This window comes from Barbatula barbatula (genome assembly GCF_947034865.1).
Source record: "Barbatula barbatula genome assembly, chromosome: 7".
NCBI classification, from domain to species: Eukaryota; Metazoa; Chordata; class Actinopteri; order Cypriniformes; family Nemacheilidae; genus Barbatula; species Barbatula barbatula.
In genome coordinates this window covers 14,456,349-14,479,641 of record NC_136770.1, presented here as the reverse complement: position 1 = coordinate 14,479,641, position 23,293 = coordinate 14,456,349, and the positions used below count along the sequence as shown (strand labels likewise).

The 23,293-nt window shown below is 37.4% G+C and overlaps 1 protein-coding gene across 1 annotated transcript in view; it reads right to left on the bottom strand.

Moving 5' to 3' along the window:
* The window catches only part of scn8ab (sodium channel, voltage gated, type VIII, alpha subunit b), a 53,234-nt gene that overhangs the window by 5,350 nt on the left and 24,591 nt on the right, over nucleotides 1-23,293 (bottom strand). The window contains exons 11-26 of the mRNA XM_079460438.1: nucleotides 22,441-22,716; nucleotides 17,906-18,262; nucleotides 16,589-16,721; nucleotides 15,976-16,214; nucleotides 14,825-14,998; nucleotides 14,343-14,699; nucleotides 13,664-14,137; nucleotides 9,667-9,784; nucleotides 9,378-9,532; nucleotides 8,147-8,320; nucleotides 5,413-5,535; nucleotides 1,882-2,166; nucleotides 1,742-1,795; nucleotides 1,474-1,623; nucleotides 525-617; nucleotides 138-408 (exon numbers count right to left, since the gene is read on the bottom strand). Coding sequence (XP_079316564.1) covers nucleotides 138-408; nucleotides 525-617; nucleotides 1,474-1,623; nucleotides 1,742-1,795; nucleotides 1,882-2,166; nucleotides 5,413-5,535; nucleotides 8,147-8,320; nucleotides 9,378-9,532; nucleotides 9,667-9,784; nucleotides 13,664-14,137; nucleotides 14,343-14,699; nucleotides 14,825-14,998; nucleotides 15,976-16,214; nucleotides 16,589-16,721; nucleotides 17,906-18,262; nucleotides 22,441-22,716 — 3,433 coding nt within the window. The remainder of the gene's footprint in view (nucleotides 1-137; nucleotides 409-524; nucleotides 618-1,473; nucleotides 1,624-1,741; nucleotides 1,796-1,881; nucleotides 2,167-5,412; nucleotides 5,536-8,146; nucleotides 8,321-9,377; nucleotides 9,533-9,666; nucleotides 9,785-13,663; nucleotides 14,138-14,342; nucleotides 14,700-14,824; nucleotides 14,999-15,975; nucleotides 16,215-16,588; nucleotides 16,722-17,905; nucleotides 18,263-22,440; nucleotides 22,717-23,293) is intronic.

Genomic DNA, 23,293 nt, shown 5'->3' with positions numbered 1-23,293 from the left:
ATTGTCCCAAAATAAATGTGCAATGTGAGGGTGAATAAATGATGACCGAATTTTTATATTTGGGTAAATGATCCATTTACAACATTAATGTTAATGCCAGTCTAGTTAAAAAAATCCCATTCGGGTGCAGTACTCACCAACAACGGACAGAATGACAACAACGCAGTCAAAGATGTTCCAGCCGTTGGTGAAATAGTAGTGTCGCAGAGCAAACAGCTTCAGGACAAACTCGCCGGTGAAAGCCACGATGAATATGAAGTTTACCCAGTACAGGATGTTCTCTGTCTCAGCCGACTGATCATCTGTTTCCACCATCATAGTTACCATGTTCAGACAGATAAGTATCATAATACAGATATCAAAGGCCTGCTGGGTGACAAAGTCAAATACCATCCCCTGGATTTTGTTCTGCCAAGGAAATAAGAAATGCAGAGAAAGAGAAAATGGCGATTAGAAGGACAGTCATTGACTTGGAATGGTTTGAGAGGTGGTGGCATGGCCTTAAGAAACTTGTGTCTGCATACCAGCGGCCTGGGGATGGGCTTCTGAGGCTTCTTCGAACCTAGTTTCTTCATAGCGTTGTAGTACTTTTTCTGCTCTTCTGTCATGAAGATATCCTGACCTCCAAAGTATAGGGACGAAAAAACACTGGTTACAACCTACAACAGTCTTGATGTTCATATGAGCTCACATATCAACTCATTCAAACAAATCACTTTAGCATAGCACACTACAGCTAAAACTTAGTCTAAGCTCCTAAATTGAAAGTCATTAAGAATGATTTGAATTAAATTAAGCCACATCACTTTTTAATCGCAAGATTGAAAAAGCTAAATGTAAGTAAAATGGTTGCATTTGTTAACCTATACAAACATAATCTTGGTACTTTTTGTTAAAATGTATAAAATTAGTTGAATGGCTTTAAGTATATCGAAAAGTGACCTGCAAATATTTGCAAATAATCTTATATTATGATGATATCATGAAACTGTGGCACATAAGATCTTCATTTTGTTTGTGAAGGGTCTATAGAGTGGAAGCTGTCCAGATGTGCCATTGTTTGTCAATCTTAAAATGTTTGATCATTGATTAAAACAATTGATAATAAGTCATGATTGTGTTGTGTATTGGTACTAGTTGAGGAAACGTGCATCAGTGACCTTATAGTGAGAAATTCTTTCTCCACAGCTTTGCTTTAACTTTAAAGTTCCAACATTTTACATACAGTATGTAACAGTGTAAAATATGTGATAGTCGCAGCTTTGATTATCTTGACAATGGGCGTACACATCATACAGTGAAAAATAACTATTAACACGCTAACACATGTTTTCCCATTACTTGAACACATAAAAACAATTTAACCAATTTTAGCTTCCTTTTAAATTATATAAAATTAATTATATTCACTATGTTAATATCAATATTTAAATTCAAGTGACTTGTAAAGTAAATTTTATTGAAAAGAGAAACCGAGACACTTATCTTTTTCTTCTGTTGGTTAAAGTTGTCGATGATGACACCAATAAAAAGATTCAGAGTGAAGAAGGAGCCGAAGATTATGAAGACCACAAAATATATATACATGTACATGTTGTCCTCATAGATTGGCTGGTCCTCAACCTGCAAATAACAAACAACAAAACAAGTGACTCACTTGATATTGTTGACCTCTGCCCACTGTCACACCATCAACTAAAACATAAATAAGTTTTTCAAGAAGCTATAAAATGTTTCTCACCCCCCTGGAATCCACGGCAGCATACATGATGTCCATCCAACCTTTGAAAGTTGCCTAGGTCACAAAAAGAAAAGCTGTGAAATCTTGCTCCAAACAACTCGCACACAAAAGGTGTAAAACAGCAAGAAAAAGTCAGGTACCACTTGCAGGAGTGCCAGGTAACCAGCGCCCACATTGTCGAAATTGATCTTCACGTTCTTCCAACGGACTTCTGTGTTGTTTGAGTTGATGAGTTCAAAGCATTGTGTTTTGTTGTCGACCACATCAGGCTTAAAGTACTTCTCTGATGTCTCATTGAAGCAATAGTAGTACTTCCCAGCAAACAGATTGACACCCATGATGCTGAAGATCAGCCAGAAGATTAAACACACCAACAGCACATTCATAATGGAGGGAATGGCACCCACCAGAGCATTCACAACAACCTGCAGACCCACACAGATTGGGGGTAGGATGGGGAGAACGATCAAAACGAGAAATAAAAGAGAAAGAGAGTTAGTTTATATTGCACTGGGTGCCTGGCGTTAACAGCACCAATGCTGTGATGTTATGATGTTAAACATTAAATGTTTGTCTCCAAGCTCTTTTACAATTCAATCAAACATTCTGCACATTCAACAGATTCTACAAAAGTTTTGCATTCAGTAATTTGGTCAACATATGGCCATTGTTTGCTGATTATTATTTATGCATGTGAAATTTGCATCATAAACATCTGTGCAAAACAAATTAAGAGGACGTAAATGTGATTTTCTGTTTTTTTTTTCGTAACCCCTAATGACACAAAGAGCGTGGAGAAATACAAAAACACCACTGTTCAAAAGTTTAGGGTCACTTGAAATATTTATTTTGAGCTTGTTTAGGAGATGTATGCTTAAATGTTTTGTAGACAAAAATATAAGTGAAACATGTTAGCTTCTTTTATTGCAAAAAAAATGTGTTTTTGAAATGTATGACATTGACTAAATAATGCAGACAAAGCAGCCAATAAAAGTCCAACACTTTCAATATTGTTTAAAATGCATGCGTGAAATAAAACAAATCAAAGCTTGTGCTGTTTTGATTCATCACAACATAATTCGCAAAGTTACATTTGTGTAATTCATACATTTACTTTCATCGTAATATGCTACATAATAATAACTAGTGACCCTAAACCTCTGAACGGTAGTGAATATTGTAACTTAAATTACAAAGATGACAATACCAAGATGTAAAAACTGGCATGGATTTAGGGAAAGTATTTTTAAAGCTCGCTACATTATTAAGAAAAATCTAATCAATAACTACCACCTTAACATTAAAGGCAGGGTGTCCGATTTCCGAATTACACTTGTTTAGACAAAGTTGGGTCAAGTACCAAAACAACCTCGTAGCCAATCAGCAGTAAGGTGCACAGTGCACAGGAAAAACATTAGTCGAGCCGAGCACTGACGAATGTGAAAGACTGAAGTAGGGGTGTGTTTGTTTTGGTGATTTGAACATCAACAACGGCTAGGAGAAATCCGACACCCCGCCTTTAAAGTGGGGATGGTTATAAAAAACTAAAGTTCTTTCTTTTCTATATGATTAGATTGAAATTCTGGTGAACTGAAAAATGTAACATAAGAAAAACTAACAGACAGTTTATATCTCACTGCGAAGTTTAAAGTAGGACAATTGCATTGATTTCTCTCCGAGTTATATACAATATTTTCCTCTTTCCATACCAGTACATTGCTTATTGATGCAAAAAAAACATTATATTAGGCATCCAATCACCACAAGGTTGAAATTGAAAAATACAGTAAGACATGTAGAGGAAGTCTCTTGCCGTTCCAGTTCCCTCTTACTCACGGTACATGCAAAAGCTGTGACGTTATGGGCATCACACACCGGACGCGCAGGTGTATGTGTAAGTTTACCATCTACTTCTGATTAAGGATGGGCCAGGTTTAAAGGTATACCTCACCCAAAAATGTACATTCGCTCATCATTTACTTACCTTGGTGTTGTACCAAGTCTTTATAAATGTCTTTGTTTTGCTGAACACAGAGAAGTGAAATAATGCTTATAACCAGACAGATTTTGCCCCCCATTGACTACCATAGAAGGAAAAAATACAATGGAAATCAAAAGTGCCCCCAGAACTGTTTGCTGTCTTACATTCTTCAAAATATCATCTTTTGTGTTCAACAGAACATGAAAATGTAATTTTTCCTACTGTGGGAGTCAATGGGGGCAAGATCTGTCTGGTTATAAGCATTGTTCCAAATATCTTTCTCTGTTTTCATCAGAACAAAGAAATTGATTAAAGAACATTAAACGCACGCCTGAAAGATATCTAATGGCGTCGTCAGTTTGCATACACTTACAGTACAGTAGTACGTTTTTACAAAAATAATTTTAACAGTTGGCGCTTCTTGTCCAGTGTGAGACCCCCTTTGGAACATTGTTTGATTGATTGATGATCAGATACGATAAGCCAATATGAGCGCATGCGGGCACACGTTTAGCAGAAGCCATGGCCCCCTTTTTAGTAACATAAATAGTTAACCATGTTAACAAATCCTACTACTGTAACTCACTGTAATTAATGAGTGGTGTAATTCTTACTAGAGCCTAGAGAGGTACATGGCATTCTGATATACCACAAAGAGCATGCATACTACATGATTAGCAATGACAAAAGAGCTGGTGACATAGATGGACACAGAGTTTGGAATACCAATATGTGTATTAAAAAACTATGATAAATATGGTCCTTAATAACATCCTTAACTATGTTGCTTGACTTGAAAATGTATTATGCAAATTATATTCCCATGATCGTACAAGTGTTATAAGTGATTCTAAAGTTTTTGGTATACTGATGGTTGTTTTTTGCATAAGTCAACATTTTTTACTCAGAAATAATAAAAAAAAAGAAATTTCTAAATGAGATTATATTGGTTATAATAAAATAAAAGGCTTGATAAATTATGAATCAACGAGCCAAAGAGACATCTGTGCTTGTATTATTTACATTATTTGGTAATAATGTGAAACAAGTAAGTAGGTAAAGTAAGGATACAAACATTGTAGAATTTATGTTGTGGTGCAGAAAATATGCATAGTGAAAAAAGAGCATGGGAATGGGTTTTGGTTGTGAAAAGACTTGAGCAAAAGTAATTTTTTTAGAAACAGTGAAACTTTAAGACATTTAGATGCTTAAAAGATCACAAACAGGCCTTCAACTAATGCTGTTGCATAAATGGCCCAATTAACAATAAAAACATAAAATAAATTAATGATTGTGATGAGGCAGCTTTACATTAATATCCCCTGATGGTTTTGTCTCGTGTTTATTCAAAAACCATATATTTTCGGAAAAGTAGCTATTAGATCATTTGTGGTGTCAATTAAAATACCCATGAAATGTCATCATTCAGAAATCTAACCAATTAAGTAAAAAAAGAAACATTTCAGCTGCATCATGACTCAATGTTGAAACTTTTCCATGCGGATATAGTTTTCAAACACATGCACTTGAAGTGAAAGTTTAGCCGCTACAATGTCATTTGGATTTCCACAATCCTCACAGATTTGCTTATTCCTTTATAGCTGTGTGCACAATGCACAATGGTGGTTTACAGCATGCGCCCGTGTTCTCACGGAGTGACTGGCATGCATGGGGCAGCCCTGAATCTTACCCTCATGCCCTCAAACCGGGACAAAGCTCTCAGGGGCCTGAGAGCCCTCAAAGTCCTCAGGGACTTTATGGGGCCCAAGTCTGAGTAGCCCAGCGCATTAGCTACAAGGCTGACTATAGACACCTACACAAAGAGAGAAAGAGCAAGAGAGGAAAGAGAGAGTCAAAGAGGACATCGGGGAGAGAGAGAGAGAAACCCTACTGAACTGTATGTCGACACTGGAGAGGCAGTAAACACATATATACATACACATACAAACACAAGCTCATGTATGTATGCACATATGTGGATTCAACAAAAGAGGAAGGAAAGAAAGAAAGAAAGAAACGAAGAATGAAAGAAAGAAAGAAAAAAAGAAAGAAAGAAAGAAAGAAAGAAAGACAGGAGATTAATGTTAAACATGGGGTTAACCACTCAGAGTTATAGGCATGTTGGGCCACCCTTGTTTTATCTTAGTATGAGATTTGGTTTTGCTATTTCAGGCAGATGATGCTTGGAAACACAGCAAACCTGGAAGGAAACTTGTGGTTGAGATAGTTGCAAAAAGAGAACAAAACACAGGTGAAGGAACACATTTAGAGAAGAGGTGTGCACAAACTTACAAGCACATTCACTTTACTTTGTACACACAAAATACGCACGATACATACTGTACGAACACCAACCGCATACTGTACGGTACACACGAGAGTCATTAGGGTAACAGGGCAGTTTGGGAGAGTAAGTAGGCAGAGAGAGAGGAACTCCTGGCAAAGTACAAGAGAGTCCTGACACAGAGACCTTACCCTGGCCCCTCACTTCTCGGCCCTCTTATGGCCCCTCAGGCCCTGTGTGTCCTTCAGCACTATAGAGAGACAAGGTTACAGTGCCTGTCAGGGACAATAAACTATCAATACTTTTGTTTAGGATTTTCTAAAACACACAACGCTCAGCAAACACACATTTTTATTGAATGTGCACTCTCATTGACAGATACCCGTAGGATTTTTTCACCGTGTCCAAACCAAAAGCGAAACGATGCCACGTAACACGATAAAAATTATATTTTCCATGTTATTCAGAGATTTCGTCCTAACCAGTTTCTATTTCTGCCACATTTCTGTTGACAGCCCTGCTCACACTGCAATCTCATTCGTTGGAAGATCTGCACGTTTCATAAAAACATGAATGATGAAAAACTGCTTATAAAAATTTAGAATCTGAAATTATAGCAATGATAGCGTAGCGTCCGATGAGGCATCCCAAGAGTCATGAAATTGGAGGCATGATCAACTGCAGTCTGATTGGCTGTTTTTTGCGATTGATTCTCATGCCACACCCCATCTTCCAGTTCCATGTGGACGGACAAATTGCTTAACGCTGGAATCTTATCGCATTGAATTTGGTTAGGACGTGGTATAATAATCTGTATTAATTAGATGTATTGCATCTTTAAGACTTTTATGTATGGAAATTAGAGGTCTGTTCCACAAAGCCAGTTTTAGTTGCTTCCCATTGTAGGTCGGGGTTTAGTTTGATCAAACTTTGGCTTTTCTGACTTGAAAAGGTAGATTGGTTTTGTTTTTTTATTGCCATGGATGGTTTCACTACCACTGCTACATGGCTAATCTGCTCCCAAGAATTTCTGGAGCCTAAATTGGGTTAAAACGTCAGTGTTTTAATTGTTATCTTTTAATTTTATATTAGATATTTTTCTTAGCCTTATTATTATTTGTGTACAAATATTTCCCAAAATATACTTTTTCTTAATATTAAATTATTCAACAATTTTCACACCAATTTTTTATGAACGCTATTGGAGTTTCACTGCAAGTGTTTGCCTTATATGTGCATGCACAGGATTAGTAATCTTCGATGCAGGGTTAAAATCTGGATTGAGAGAGAAAGTTGATAACCTAGAATTAGACATCATACAACATCTTACAATCACAGCTATATAAGATGTGAACCTTTCAGTTCATTTCCAAAATATATATAGCAATAGATAGACAGTTACTATGACATTAGGACACGACTAAAACCACAGCCCACTGAACAGACTGTACCAGCAGCAGAGCACCCTACCATTTCAGAAGAATAAAACATATTACACTTTGTAATAACAAATAATAATATTAATTGATCAGCCTTAAAGCTTAAAAAAATATATTGACATACACAAAACTTTTTCATGTAGCCACAGAAACATTTCAGAGACCACTCCAAAACTATTTTACATTTTTAGAATTTAGCATATGCATGTACGCGATCTTTTTTGAATATATTTTGAAAGAGGACAAACTGTCCAAATGGGATAAACTTGTTAGAATGAACAAACAACAACATTTGCAGATCTTGAATACTGCAAAGAAAACAAGTTCAAACAACACAATACTAATATTATTAAATGTATTTTAGGACTAGTTCAAAAATTAAGGAATAAGCCTGATTTTTTTGCCACAACCTTCATATGTTTTTTGCATTTTCTCAGTCTTTCACATTGCTGTTGGGTGACCCTGAGGTTTGTTTCTGTGGAAATTCAACAGTCACTGGACTGGAATTACACGCAGAAATTTAAAACTGGAAAAGCAAAGCTGTTAAAACTGGAAAAACTGGAGTGGTCCCTTGATGTTTTTGGCAGAGGAATGGTCAGTCTATACGGTGTTCAATTCCTGCAGAAAGGTACCGTTACACAGTCTAAGGTACTACGAGGGATAATAACTGTAAATGATGGATATCAATGTAAATTACTTACGTCCACAATGAAGAAGTCCAGCCAACACCATGCATTGGTGAAGTATTTGACAAACCCATAGGCCACCCATTTCAGTAACATCTCCAAAATAAAGATGTATGTGAAGACTCTGTCTGCATATTCTAGAATGATCTGGATGGTTTTCCTCTGTTCAATGTACACATCTTCAAATGCCTTGGTGACAAAACAGAGAAAGGGTTTTGTCTTTTTAATACAGCACCTGCATTCTATTAAGGAAAATCACACAAAGCTTTAAATGATTTAAAATATAATACGCAATGGTTATCTGAACCGTTTATATAATTTTTCACAGTTTCAATGTTTAAATGTTTATTTAATGTTGAAGAAACTGTTTCACTTAACTATGTCACAGTGTAAGTAGTCATTTTTTTACACAAACACACATAAAAGTCCCCTATCACGACACAGTCCCTTGTATCACCAAAGTGTGGCACTGCAACCCCACTTCCACAGGCTCAAATTTCTACATTAATTGGAGTTTGGTGACAGTCCCTAACAGTAAAAAGAGAGAGGCGGCAACATCTTCTGCATGTGGGGCCTTTTCTACAGCATTTGGCTATGGTCCCTAAAAGCAGACATGAGATACTGCAGCCCCAGAACAGACTGCTGAGGTGCAGGGCCCACTACAGTGCAATATAGTAATAGCCATTAGCTACCTACATATATCATATACCACACATTAAGCAATGCAGCCTGAATCACATTAAAAATCACCTGCACCAATAGAACTAGAGTTCCAGTGCATTAGTAATGCAGTAAAACACTGCACAAGAAGAAAGACACTGTGTGTTATTATCTAATCCTGTTCCAGAATCTTCTTGCTGTCTTAGTTCTTTCAGTATCTACATTCAGTATTTATATTCACTGATATTCAGAAATGGCATAAATCATTATACATGGAACTAGAAATGCGCAAGTTAGTTTAACGGTGTAAAATAAAGGACTCCTGGCCAATGGGGGCTCTTGCTTCGTGGAGTTTATCTGTCAGGGGCCTGTGGCAGTAGATGTTAAATCGATATAGATGTACAAGGAGTAACTGAATGTGTGCCAGTGAATATTGCCACAATGTGAAACTAATGAAGAAATATTTCTGGCCCCTTGAGGTTAGCTCTTTTGCAATGTGTTGCATAAATGGTGTTTGTTCTTGCAATTTCAATTCAACACCATTATACAGTATCTGACAACTGTGTGTGTTTGTGTGTAGTCTCACCAGAGCTCCAGAGCTGAGCAGAATCATAAAAATGATGAGTGTCTCAAACCAGTTGTGTTCAACAATGAGGTAGCAGGTTTTCCTTAGAAACCACCAGTACTTCCCCCAGCCTTCAGTAATGGGAACGTCACAGCACTTGTAACGTGCCACACAACCTGAAAAAATACGTTATTGCGTAAAATTTAAAAATCAAAAACACAAACTACTGCTCTTCCAATAAACCTTAATTTGCAGGATACTCATACAAACACTACACAGGATTGTTGCATGTCAACAAACACATGCTCACCGTCCGTCCAGCAGGCATCTGGGTCCAAGTACTCCTCCACCACCTCTACTACGGCCAATTCCTCCTCATCCGGCTTTATATCTATAGTACTTCCCTCGGAAGAGCTGGTGTCATCCAGCTATATATGGGAAAGACAGATCAAAGTAGGTTTTATTTAAGCATTCTCACACTTCTAATGCTTTCATTCATTTCAATGAGAGATCACTTCCGGCCTCCACAGAGAACAACACTGTTATGTTAGATCGCTGTAATTATTATCGTAATATAGACATTGATATCAGCAGATATAAGAACAAGTCAATAATCTTACTAGTAAATTACAAACAGAGGCCAGATGTGTCTTAGCACTAACCTTCACTGTTCTACTGGTTGTCGAGCATAATAAGTATTCACCCAACCCATATTTAACCTTGACTCAATATTCGGTGAATTAACAAGGTTGAAAACTACAGTATATATGCAAATCAGACAGTGATGAATGAGTTGTTGCTATTTATGCAAATAAGGCATTGCTTATTGATTAACTTTTGTTGCAATATTAGGGTATCACACATGTGTTCATGACTGCATTTACTTTTGAGAATAGCCACAATTAAAAAATGCAATGCAAGGACATAAAGGGCAAAACATATTTGATGAGGCAATAATCCCAAAACACAGCATTAATAATTTGTAAAAAAAAGTCACAAGACAAAAGTTTGTTTTAGATTGTAACATTGTGATAGTAAATGATACTATTTTGCTTAAAGAAGATGCAAAACAGACTGTTCTGACATTGGGCTTTTCTTAAAGACAATGTGCATTTAATGATAAATTGTAACATTTGAGTTTATTACATTGCATGATGAGAATTACATTATTTACAATCAAAGGGAAAGTGCAACCAAAAATGACAATTCTGTCATGACTTACTCATTCTCTAGTTGTTCCAAACCTGTATAAATGTATTAGTTTGGTTGAACACAAGGAAAGATATTTAGTTAGCAAATTACATTTCTTGGGGATCATTGCCTACCATAGTAGACAAATATAAAATGGTAGTCAAAGCTGGCCCAGATCTATTTGCCACCCTACATAACTAAAAATATCTTCTTTTCTGTTAAACAGAATAAATAACATATTTTTTTCTACTATGGTTGTCAATGATGCCCTAGAAATGTCAGTTGCTAACATTCTTCCAAACATCTTTCTTTCTGTTCGAGGGCACAAATACATTTACACAGGTTTGGAAAAACTAGAGAATAAGTAAGTCATGACAGAATTGTCATTTTTGGCTGAACTGTCCCTTTATGTAAAAGGATAATTTTCCTCTATATGCTATCATGTCTGAAGAATTGCAGAATCATAGTAAAAGAACATACTGTATGAAATTGGACAAACTGGCTTATTCTACTCTGTTATAGGCAATAGAATATATGAAATACGAATAGACATATCAACACTGTCATCAATTATTATGTTCTTTTTACACTGCCTTATTAATAAATGAATAAGAGTATTGTTGACCGTAGATTAATAGAAAAATATAATCATACATATTTTATTGTAAGGTATACTACAAGCAACTAAAATCATTTGAAGCTAATTTAAAGACACAAACAGCTACATAAATCTTTACTGGAGTGCCTGACCCTGATCACAGCAGACCAGGATGACACAGCAGTTTTAGAAAAGCTTAATCGTCAACACACACACACACACACACACTCACACACACACAGCAGTCAAAAGCATCAAAAGCTAAAAGCATCAAAGAACCTTCACGCACTACCACTGCAGTCCTCACTGACTCAGCCGGGCCAATCAAAAATGACCACCCACCCAGCAACACTCTGATTGGCTAACAAGGATGAACTACGGCGATGCCACTGGCTAGATTTCAGCACGTGGAGTTCAGCAAGACTGGATCTGTTTCGTCTAAACTGGGTCAAGGTGACCTGGTGTTTGCACAGAGATCAGGCCATTGACAGGAAAATCTATGTACTGTACGCTTGTGAGAGGCATTTAAAAAATCATCCTTTTTAACATCATTCATTCAGATCACATGATTTCCTACTTGGGCGAGTTTACGTTTAATTTTGCAGTTATTTAGTTTTCATTTAATTAATTATTAGTTTCATATTTTAGTGTTTTTTGTTTGTTTTAGTTTTGATTACATCTTATCATTTTTAGATACAATTTTATTTTAGGATGATCGATGTTAATGTATGCATTAATAAAACTATTTTATATCATTTGCTTTCACAAAGTCATAAATTACTAGTGCCATTTTTTTGTTCAATAAAGGGAGTTTTTACGGTAAAATTATTTTATTTAATCATGAATACAGTTTGTCGTATGATAGACTGGCCACCAGTCCAGGGTGTTTTCCTGCCAGCAGCTCGAGGGATGCTGGGATAGACTTCAGCACTCCCTACAACCCAGTAAAAAGGGACATACTGCAAAAGGTGGATTTATTTAGTCACTAAGATATTAAAGTGATAGTTCATTCAAAAAATGTAATTCTGTCATTATTTACTCAAACCTACATGACTTTCTTCTGCAAAATACAAAAGAAAATATTTTGCAAAATGATGTTAACTGGCCCCCATCACTTGCATTGGTTTTGTGTCCATACAGCAGAAGTGAATGGGGGCCAGTGCTGTTCGGTTACCAACTTTCATCAAAATATCTTCTTTTGTGTTGTGCAGAAGAAAGAAAGTCATCAAGGTCGAAATCACAAGAGGGTGAGTAAACGATGACAGAATGTTCATTTTGAGTGAACTATCACTTTAATAGATTAGTTCTTCTAATTATCTGTTTTACTTCCCAGTTACATTACACAAAAATGGATGTGCTACAAGATGAAACTATACCAGGGTTTTCTAGTTTACTACTGTAGTATAATCTGTTCCTGGTAGTGTGTTAGAAACCCACCTTCAATGTCTCAATTTTGGTAAATACACACACACACAAACAAACAAAGGAAAAGCATTACATCATCTAGTAGACTGCATCTATTCTTTGGCTGAGTGGCTCAGCACTCAGCAGCAGCAGCAAGGTAATAAATCACAGGAATAGCACAACTCAACATTCTTATACTGCCTGCAAAGCCTTAATCCGCCCATGCTTCTGTAATCTGCAGTCTGTAATAAACTACTGACACTGTCTTTATCTACTTACACTCTATAGACAAAACCGCTATCTTCTGCTCATAACTATGGGACACAAGTTTAGTCAACCACTAAAAATTATAACATTTTTTTTAAGATCGTATTAGTCTATACAGTCTGACCAGTCATGCAGCCTTCTTTTATCAATGAATACATTTTCCTTAATCAAGAAATTATAAAATTGTCTCAATAATGTGTTTCCTGCAATGAAACATTACACAACTATTTTACCGCGCCAGGAAGAAACACTCACACCTTTGCCAGTGTCCACATGCACAAGCCAACTCTTTCCACAGTAAAATGGTGCTAAAAGCATTGTGGCCTCAAAATGATGATCCGTAAATTCTGTACAATAAGCAGCAGTAAGCCATTTTCAATTCCTTTAAGAATACTGTACAGGCTACCTACACGTTTTTATAGGTTTTACTCCATCCTGATATAAAAATGATCACTTCTTCTTTAATAGACTAAGTATTTTTTACAATAACATCAGCACAAAAGTACCAGAGAGGGTTTTAAATATATCAAAATTATACGGTACAATACAGTATAGGATAGTATTTAGAATCTATATTTTAATGTCATACTGTTTTTACAGTAACTATTTCACATACTTTATTTTCTCTCAGAAGTCTTAACACTGCAGTCGTGCAGTCCATTAGCTGCCTCCAAAATCTCTACATGTTTATGCAGTGGCTCATACCAAAATATGCTGGCTAACACATCTTTAACCTTTTTTAGGAGAAGTAATGTAAAAACATTTTTATAAAGTAGCATTCCCTAGCACTTTACAAAACTACGCAACATTTTCCAACATTCTGTCGCTGTAAAGTCTTCATACTTACATCTTTGCTATTTTCCACATCCGACTCGCTGCTGAAGTCCTCCGTGTTGAGGTTCTCAAAGTCGGACTCTCCCACAGCGATAGGAACCCGTACCGTTAGGTTAGGGTTGTGTATGAAGGACATGGGTTCCTCGTCGATCATATACTTTCCGACACTGCTGCCAATGCCACTTGTGGTACCATTTCCGTTTTTGGGGTAGTTGAGATCACATTTGATGTCCACGCCAGTTTGGTTACCTATAATGTTGAGTTTCTTGTCAAACATGTCGTCGAGAGGTTTGTCTTCGTCCTCCAGAGGTTTCTTCTTCAGGATGTGGGCAATCAGGAGCCTCATGTGAACTTTGAACCAGGCGATGCCCTTCTTGATGCGAATCACTGAGATCTGCAGGTTGTTCATCTCACCATCGTCGTCTGTAGCTGCCAGATTATCAGCACTGAAGGAGCTGAGCAGCAAGGCCAAGAACAAGTTCAGCACCTGATCAAGAGAAAAATCGTTTACTGCTGATTTATCTGTAGACAATTATAGGCCCTTTCCCACTCCACATGGACTTCATATGGACATACTTTATGGCCGTTTGAGGAAGTACATGGGGAGGACTAGTGAGAGTGGAAATTAAACACAAAAAGGAGAAGATAGAAGAAGTAAGGAGGACCAGCAATAAGATAAAACAGGAACTCACCACCAAGTTTCCAATGACCATAACCATCATGAAGACTGTGAGACACATTGTTTGCCCTGCCACCTCCATGCAGTCCCACATGGTCTCAATCCACTCTCCGCACAGCACACGGAACACGATGAGGAAAGAATGAAAGAAGTCGTTCATGTGCCAGCGAGGCAGTATGCAGTCTTTTGCAATTTTACACACACAGTCTTTGTAGCTCTTCCCAAATAGCTGCATGCCCACCACAGCAAAGATGAAGACGATGATGGCCAGCACCAGGGTCAGGTTTCCCAAAGCTCCCACTGAGTTACCAATAATCTTTATCAGCATGTTCAGAGTGGGCCATGATTTAGCCAACTTGAACACTCTCAGCTGTAAAAGGGAAAAGTTTGAGGTACAGAAAAGTGAGATGCAATATTAAAGTACTGTACGCACAAATGCATGTATTGGACACATAAAGAGATGAAGAAATCTTAATTTATTCGCTTATCACGCACCAATCTGAAGGATCTGAGTACAGACAGCCCCTCTATATCGGCCAGCATCAGCTCCACCAAACTCAAGCTCACGATAAAGCCATCAAAGATATTCCAGCCCTCTTGGAAGTAGTAGTATGGATCCATGGCAATCAGCTTTGCAACCATCTCAGCTGTGAAGATACCTGTGAACACCTAAAGTAAACAATAAATGAATAAATAAACAGCAGAACAAGTGCTGACTGTACTTGTCACTTGACATAACGCAAACAGGGTTGAATGTGGTCATATGGATTTATGTGGTCAACAAATCAAACTTGTAGGATGTGAAATGGAACTGAAATGTTATTTTCCTTCATTTTCCTTCCTCACAGAAGTCGTTTTGATTTTCGACTTTGAAGCCTTTCGTCTTTGAAACTATTGAATGTTATTTTAAAAAAGGCCTGTATTCCAGGTTTGTCTTGACCGGTTTCTCAAAAATAGGAAAATTTATATCACAGAACATGATGTCCACCATACCTTCACAGTTTATTACTGTACTAATCTTTAGAGTTACCTAAAATATTAATGTAAAGCTTCCTGCACAACAGCATGCACGCACATCTCTCAATTCTCTTGTATTGCAAGCCTGAGTACTGCGGGACCTCTGAATCGGATATGAGAAGGAAGGAATGGGGCGAGGGTGGCGGTGGAAGAAACTAGAGACTCAGGGGATGATGGAATTTTTTTTAATGCAGGCTGCATTTTCAATGTAGGCCCATCAGTTGCCGTGCAGCAGACATCAGTAGCGCACTGGCAGAGTCATATCAGAAAATGGAAATGTGAGGTCCGGTGTTGCTGTTCATTACAGCATGAGAAGTGTTGGAGTAAGAGAAGAAACCATTCAACATGAAACATACTATAAAATATAACATTATCTTAAATCTAAATACCCTTACAACATCGCCATATAAAGGTACTGTATATGCAATCTTATAAATATGCAATGACAAGTATTTACCATACAAGAAAATAACAAATTTAATTCAGTCTTTATTTAATAGGAGAAAACCTGATTTTTTTCATTTGTCATTTTTAAAGTAACCAATAGGTGTCAGTATAAAGTCAGTTGCAGCCTCTATATTATGTGTTATGTATGTACACACAAGCAAACATGAAAAACACATTCTTACCAGGTTTCCCACAAAAAGCACGTTTTCAAAGTGTGGTGTAATGGGGTAATGCTCCATGGCCATGAAGACTGTGTTGAGCACAATACATATTGTGATGGCCAGATCCACAAATGGATCCATCACTATCAAGTTCACTATTTCCTTTATTTTTATCCATAGCGGGAAACACGTCCATATCAGGAACGTATTGGCAAACTTGTACCAACAGGGTGGACATTTTCTCTGAGAGTCCTCCAGTTCTGTAAGGTCAAAGGAGAGTTTTGAGCACCAAAGTATGTAAATGAATGTATATCATTCATACGGAATTGATGGTACATATTAATGAATGCTATTGATTCTGTTTACTTTTTAGTACTTTAAAAATAATCATATGTCATTTGTAAACCACAGATTTGTCTACACTGGTTATGCTGTACGTTTGATGCTGTGTGTAACCAGCAAGAACAATGCAATAATAATACAGACGTAAAGTTTATGTATTGCTCATTTGTTTTCTTTGGGAGCATCAACTGCAGTAATATTTATGCACTTTATTTATAAAACCAGTCCACAAATTCAAAACCAATGTACCCCATGATGCATAAGGGACAGAATGACATATATTAAAGCATACCTTCTACCAGCGTGTTGGTGACAACAGTCATTGCGCTGTTGGCTCGCTCTTTCCGGCTAAAGGAGGTATTGAGCTGGTCTACCGATACCATGAGAGAACCTGAGTGTTTTCTCTTCCCCTCCACCTCTGTAGTCTGAAAGATGCCACGTAAGGAAGTTGGATTTTTTCAGGGAGAAAACATACTAATCAATGCCAACAGACATGCGCATGCTCACACAAACAAAAGCACCTTGCACAAAATGTCAGCTCCAACAGAAGCACTGAGATTATTTCACACCTAACCCCAATGTTTGAGTAATATCAAAGTTTTAAAAAGCTACATGATATTCGTTATTGCAAATGAGAGACAGCATTTGCTTACTTTACTTATAATTATAAGAGTAACTTTATTAATGTTGTTTATTAGTTCTTAACTACAAGCCTAGGTGACTAACTTAAAAGAATGCCTCTATAATATCAAGAAAGAACAAAGCAAGATAACAATTCACACACTGCACAAGGCCCAGTTTTCACTGCCAAGACCTTCAGATATAAAATGAATTGGCATATGGACATTGGTCTCAATGTCACTTTTAAGTTTTTTAAGTTTTAAGTCTTGGATGTATATTTGTCAATGGTTTTTTGTTTCATTGAAAGCAGAGCAACATTTTCACAATACTGTTAGTTTACTTGAAGACAGGTGCATGTTTAGTTAAAGGTCTGGAACTGGATGCAGAAGAGCTGGGTGGAAACTGGGCAAGAAATCATGCTTCCCACACAGGAGGAGAAGGCAAAGAGAGTATAAGGATGTCAACAACCATGCTAACCAAAATGACGCACAATGCTGTTACTGGAAAGGTTAGGATAGGTTTGTCTTGCATCACACTTTTTGGGGGGAGCAGAGTGGTCCTAACATTTTTGGAGTGTGGAAAATGTGTTTGATGTTGTGTGATTGGCATGAAGGTATGGGTTAAGTGTGAGTAATATACTACAAATATGTATGCGTATGAATGGCCGAAGATTTGTATATCAATTATGTAAGAGGCAGCAAGAGAAGGATAAGTTAGTTAAAAGATGGGCATTAATATTTAACAGCCAGTGTGTGTACAAAGGGACCACTTGAAAGCACTACAAATTTATTATTATTATTTTGGGGGGTTTTATTTGGCCATGCCATTCACAAAGGGAGACTGTTGGGACTTGCTGATCAAGAAAAAATAAATAGAAAAGGAAATTAAATCATCAAGGGGTGGAGAAAGAAAGGAAAGGAAGTCGAGATGGGATAATAAACAAAATCTAAACTGGAATCGTAATCGGCCACTTTTGTCATGCCTATACTCTGAACCTGCCCCCTGTGGACGTCCTTACACTGTCATCAGAAGCTGCCTTATCTATTTTCACCTCAGGCAGTAGGCGGCCAGTCCCAGGCCCGATCAGTGACACAACACCGTTGCAATCCACCGTGCTGTTTCTCTTGCAGCCAGGGTGGGGCGCCAGCGGGTTGATGCGTGAGGAACCTTGGCTGTAGCCGCTATAGCTGCTGCGTCTGTAGGGGACGAAAAGGGATCCGCGCCGGTCTTCGCTCTCCTCGACCGTGCTGTGTTCATCGTCTGCGAACTCGTTCTCTGAGCCCTTGAAGCTGAATATACTGCTGCGACGGGACATGAAGGGCGAGCCGGGGATACTCAACAAGGACTGTGAAAGCAAGAATGATTCATGTTCTAAATAAACACAACAGCACATCAAAGACTGGCTCTTACTAGAACAACAATCGTTGAACAATCCATTTAGTAAGTAATGTAACATGAATGTCTAGATCACTTCTGATATTTTGGTGTAATTTTATTTCATAACTAAGGGTAGCTAACTAACTTATGCTTCAAAATCTATTCAATCCAAAATGAAAATTTGAAAATAAGTTGTTACAAAACAACAGAAAAATCGAAAAATGTCAATAGAAAGTTCAAAAGAGGGTTCATGGTGATCATACCATCTGGTATTAAAATACAAATACTTACTTTTATTTTAAATAATAATAAATGAATGGTAAAAATTTGGTTGTATTTGTGTTAATAATTTTCAGCATTTGGGTAGTTGACAAATATACAAAACAAATGTCCTGTGGTGTATACTATTAATATTTCTAATATAAAAAGCATAAGAGAGATTTTTCTTCATTAGTTTTCTTTTTCTACATTTTTACATTTACGGTTACTTTTTTTCTGAAATCTCCAGATGATCCGAGATGCTAGATAAAACGACTAATATTGCTGTTCTAACTCTTTGCTCAAAGTCACCGATAATGCAGAATGGTTGCTAGCGCAGGCATTTTCTCTGTGGTGTGCTGAGAGACGTCTCAGTAATGTAGTGGTTGACCTCTGCAGACTATGTGCAGAGTGAGGTCTAAATGCATTCTCAGCAGGGACTGTTTCCTCAGAACACTTACTGAGAAGTACAGGGTTTATCTGGTAAACGGGTGACATTGCCTTGCTGCACTGACAAAGGATGACATTTTAAAGATTTTATAGCGTTTTTCGCTGATATTGCTTTTTGAACTACTGGTAACCAGTGGAAAAAACACTGCCGGGGGAAAATGTCGGGTCACATTGTAATAAATAATGAAATCGGTTTCCAATTAAAGGCAGTGTTGCTAATATGAGCAACATTTACAGGGTGGGGCTTAGGACCCAAGAGTGTAAGTTCCTGTCTAAGCACTATATTACTGCTCTCATCAGATGAAAGATTTATAGTGGGTGGTTAAATAATTCACAGGGGCAGTGAAAGTTTTCCTGCCATACCCCATGTCTTTCTGCAACAACAAGGATATCTCAGCATTTATCTGAACACCGGTCTTGACTGCATTTTGAAATAACTAAATGCACTTTGTCAAACACTGATCTCGCATCAGAAAAAGGTGACACACTTATCTGACAGCATCACACCGTTCTGGGAAGGCCATTCCATACTGTATTGTGATATGCATAAATAAGATATATATGCACATTTAAAAACCCATTATTTGAGTATCGTGCAGTGAATCTCCGAATTTTTAAGCCCTCCCACACAGTGTCGACAACAATATTCCACACTACTTACAATTTCTATACAATACAATATTTTAGAAGCTGGCTAAACTAATAAAATCTCAAATTTGTTTTAAAAATAACAAAACATCTTGCTTTAATGCTCATTGTAATGCTTGTTTAGGCCATTCTGCAAAATGTACACAGCACTAGTCCACAAGCACTTCTTGTGTAAGTATTTTTTGACAGATATAAAAAAGTCTTAAAGATTTTTATTCAGTTCTGAATACTCCGTTGGTTATATTTTGTGAAACTGAATACTGAAGTGCTTCTAGACCAATGCTGTTTACATCTTGCAAAACAGTCTAGTGCCCCTAGCCAAGCAACACACCAACATCTATCGGATTTTTCCCAAATACACTGTAAGTCAAACCGAACTTGTAAATTTGCAGTATATTTCTGTTATTGAACATTTTATTGCATTTCAAAAATACATGAAAAATCTGTGAAATAAAACATAACATTCTGTAAAATTACAGTTTTTACATTGGACTAGTTGTGTCATGTTGTGATGTTGCCTGTATAAAGCATTCCATATCGGTTACTTAAAAGACTCCATGATGTTTAGACTTTAAAGTCAGCTGTCTATGAAGGCAGTAAGCAATAAGGCAGCCTACAAAGTTTCGTAACAAAACTAATGAATGAGATGTAAAGAATTACTGTAATAGATACATGGGCAACAGCACTTTCTCTTCTTCTGATCTTTGAGTGTAAGGCTGAAGCACTTTGTCTAATCACTATCGTGGTGATATGGATGATGACTCAGCGGAAAGTGGCTGTGACTGCAAAGAGCAGAGAACAGCAATTTTGTGGGCTGGGCTAAACTGGGCCATGACAGGAAGCATCAGAGGTTACAGCAGCTAGCTATTGTAATGTAACAGAGACTGCAGCAGCAGAGGCACACCTTTTCAGAGCGTCGGCAGAATTCGAGATATTGTAAAGGTTAGCAAATAATCACCTATCCACTGCCACTTTATTTTTGGTGTAAATGTGGGTGCCCCCATCTTTGAGTTTTTCAGACTTCCGGTGTTCAGACTTCCGGTGAGCCACTATAGCCGAATTGCGAGTGAGACAAGTGTGCTATTTTGACTGGCTAGATAATATTTATTATGGAACCCAAAGTTACAATCTTAATGTGTGCAGTAAACAGTACTGATAGTTTACCAGGCCATGTTAATAGGAGGATTAAAGCTGACGTAAGCAAGGGAGAGAATGAACAACATGAGAATGTCTTTATTTAATAGACATAAAACAGACAGTTATTAGTTAGTTTGTAGTTGTGGTTAATGCTGAAGATAGGTGGAGTCCCGCGATACAAAAGCAACCAGCCATCTTCATTCTTCAGATATTGGTTGTAAGGAATGTTTGCTCCAGTTTGACTGGGGTTCACATCTGCTTTTAAAAATACGTATTTGTGCTCTGTCACGTTACTGGTTCGTCTCTGTGCTTTTATGGTTGTGTATTGAAGACCCGTCAACTCCGAGAGAAAGTACTTGAATTATCTTCACCACTTCATCCACCCACTGTGTAATACATATCGGGTGTGAAAAAACGTATTTAATAGTGTTTTGAGCGCTGTCCCATCGTTTTCCATCGGCTGGCTAATAAAACGGAATTGTCAAAACAACAAGGAAGGAGGTCACTTCATTTTCCTCCGTGTTCAAAAATAAGGTGGATTTGCTCAGATATTTGCCCTTTTTTTCATATTGAACTGAATGGTCAATGTTATTTGATATGCTATTAGCTGAGAGTCTCCAAAGGAACATAAATATATATTATAATGAAGATAACAGATTGTAAAAAGATTCAGCACTGATATTACTATTAAAGGGGGAAAATGCAACACTCAATATGGTCGCCCTAACAAAGTCCCGCCTTCCAGTGAAAAAGCCAGTTTGTCTATTGTCAATTGATAAAGACAATAATCTGGTGTGGGGCTCTATACGACGTCTTGTAAGGCATGTGTGTGCATTCATAGCAGACCTAAGAATTTGGTGTTTTAGGACTATTCTTGACAGGGATATGTGTGGACAAAACGAGACAGGAGAGGACGCATGGCATGCCAATACTAGCAATGCGATGTCTCTCTCCACACAAAACACATTGGTCCGTGATGATTCTGCCACAAGACTAAGAAAAACGTGATTATGAGAGGCAAAATCATGACAATTCTTCCTTAAGAAACAAAACATATGGTTTTGTAAGGTTGAGTTATTCAGATACATAGGTTAACGTGCAGGACTATTTTTAATATTGATTCATATTTAGACCACCTTAAAGGTTCAGTGTATGACATTCAGCGGCATCTAGTGGTGAGGTCGCGAATTGCAACCAACGGCTCAACATCCACTGGCCACTCCCTTTCGAAGCACTACAGTGGGTGACGCAGGACTTAAGATGTGATCACGTTTTTTTTGCTTCTTTGTCGAAGGAGGTCTATTTATGAACACATTCTGTAGAGCAGTTTGTCCATTAAGTGCCAATGTAGAAACAACATGGTGAATTCCATTTAAGGGGACCAACGGTGTATATAGATAGAAATAGCTCATTTTAAGGTAATAAAAACATAATGTTCCATTTTGTGAGGACTTTGAAGACATGTATTTTATATTGCATTTCTGTCAATAGATCCTACAAAAAATTACACATTGAACCTTTAACTATTGCTTTCAGCATATCTGACCTTCAATCAATATAACAAAAATATTTTGTATTTACTTTTTTAAAGACAGCAAGGAACAACACCTCTTTTATCAAATCAACCAGTGCTATAACTATCAACTCTCTCACCTGGTTAATAATAGAGGCCTTCCGCCCAAGCCTGTTGTCTCGGAAACAAAAGCGGCTCCTCTTGCTGCCGTCATCGGATTCTGACTTCACTACCTTCTCGCTGTCACCTTTTTCTTCCTGTTCTTTCCGCCACTTTTTCTTTCTGTTTCTTCGCTCCTTGGCACTTTTGGAGCTCAGCTTAGACACCTCAGAAGAACTGCGGGACAGATGCCCTCCCCCATCATCCTCTACTGCATCCTCAGATACTGTACCTGCTGAGGTTGCCATAGCATTTGCCTAGCAATGATGGAGAGAAGAGAGAAAACAAGAAAGCAATGAAAATACATCACATGGATGAAAGTATAAATGTGCCCAAAAAAGCATGGCTGTATACTTGAATTTATGCATATTTAATTTTTTGGTTCCTTGAATATATATATATATATATATATATATACATACAGTGCATACGGAAAGTTTTCACAGCGGTTCACTTTTTCCACATTTTGTCATGTTACAGCCTCATTCCAAAATGGATTCAATTAATTATTTTCTTCAATATTCTACAAACAAGACCCCATAATGACAACGTGAAAGAAGTTTGTTTGAAATCTTTGCAAATTTATAAAAAAAACGAAAAAAGCACATGTACATGTGTATTCATAGCCTCAGGTGCATTCACAGAGCTCAGGTGCATTCTCTTTCTTTTTAAGGTTTTATGACGGTTAACAAACAAAATTGTGCATTGTTTTTATTGGCTTCTTTTGCTCCCTCATCTGCCATTTCATTTTCTTTGATACCAACATGGTGCAGGTACCCATTAAAATATCACTGTACGTCCCATCATTTGAATTCTGTATAATGTTTGGGCCGA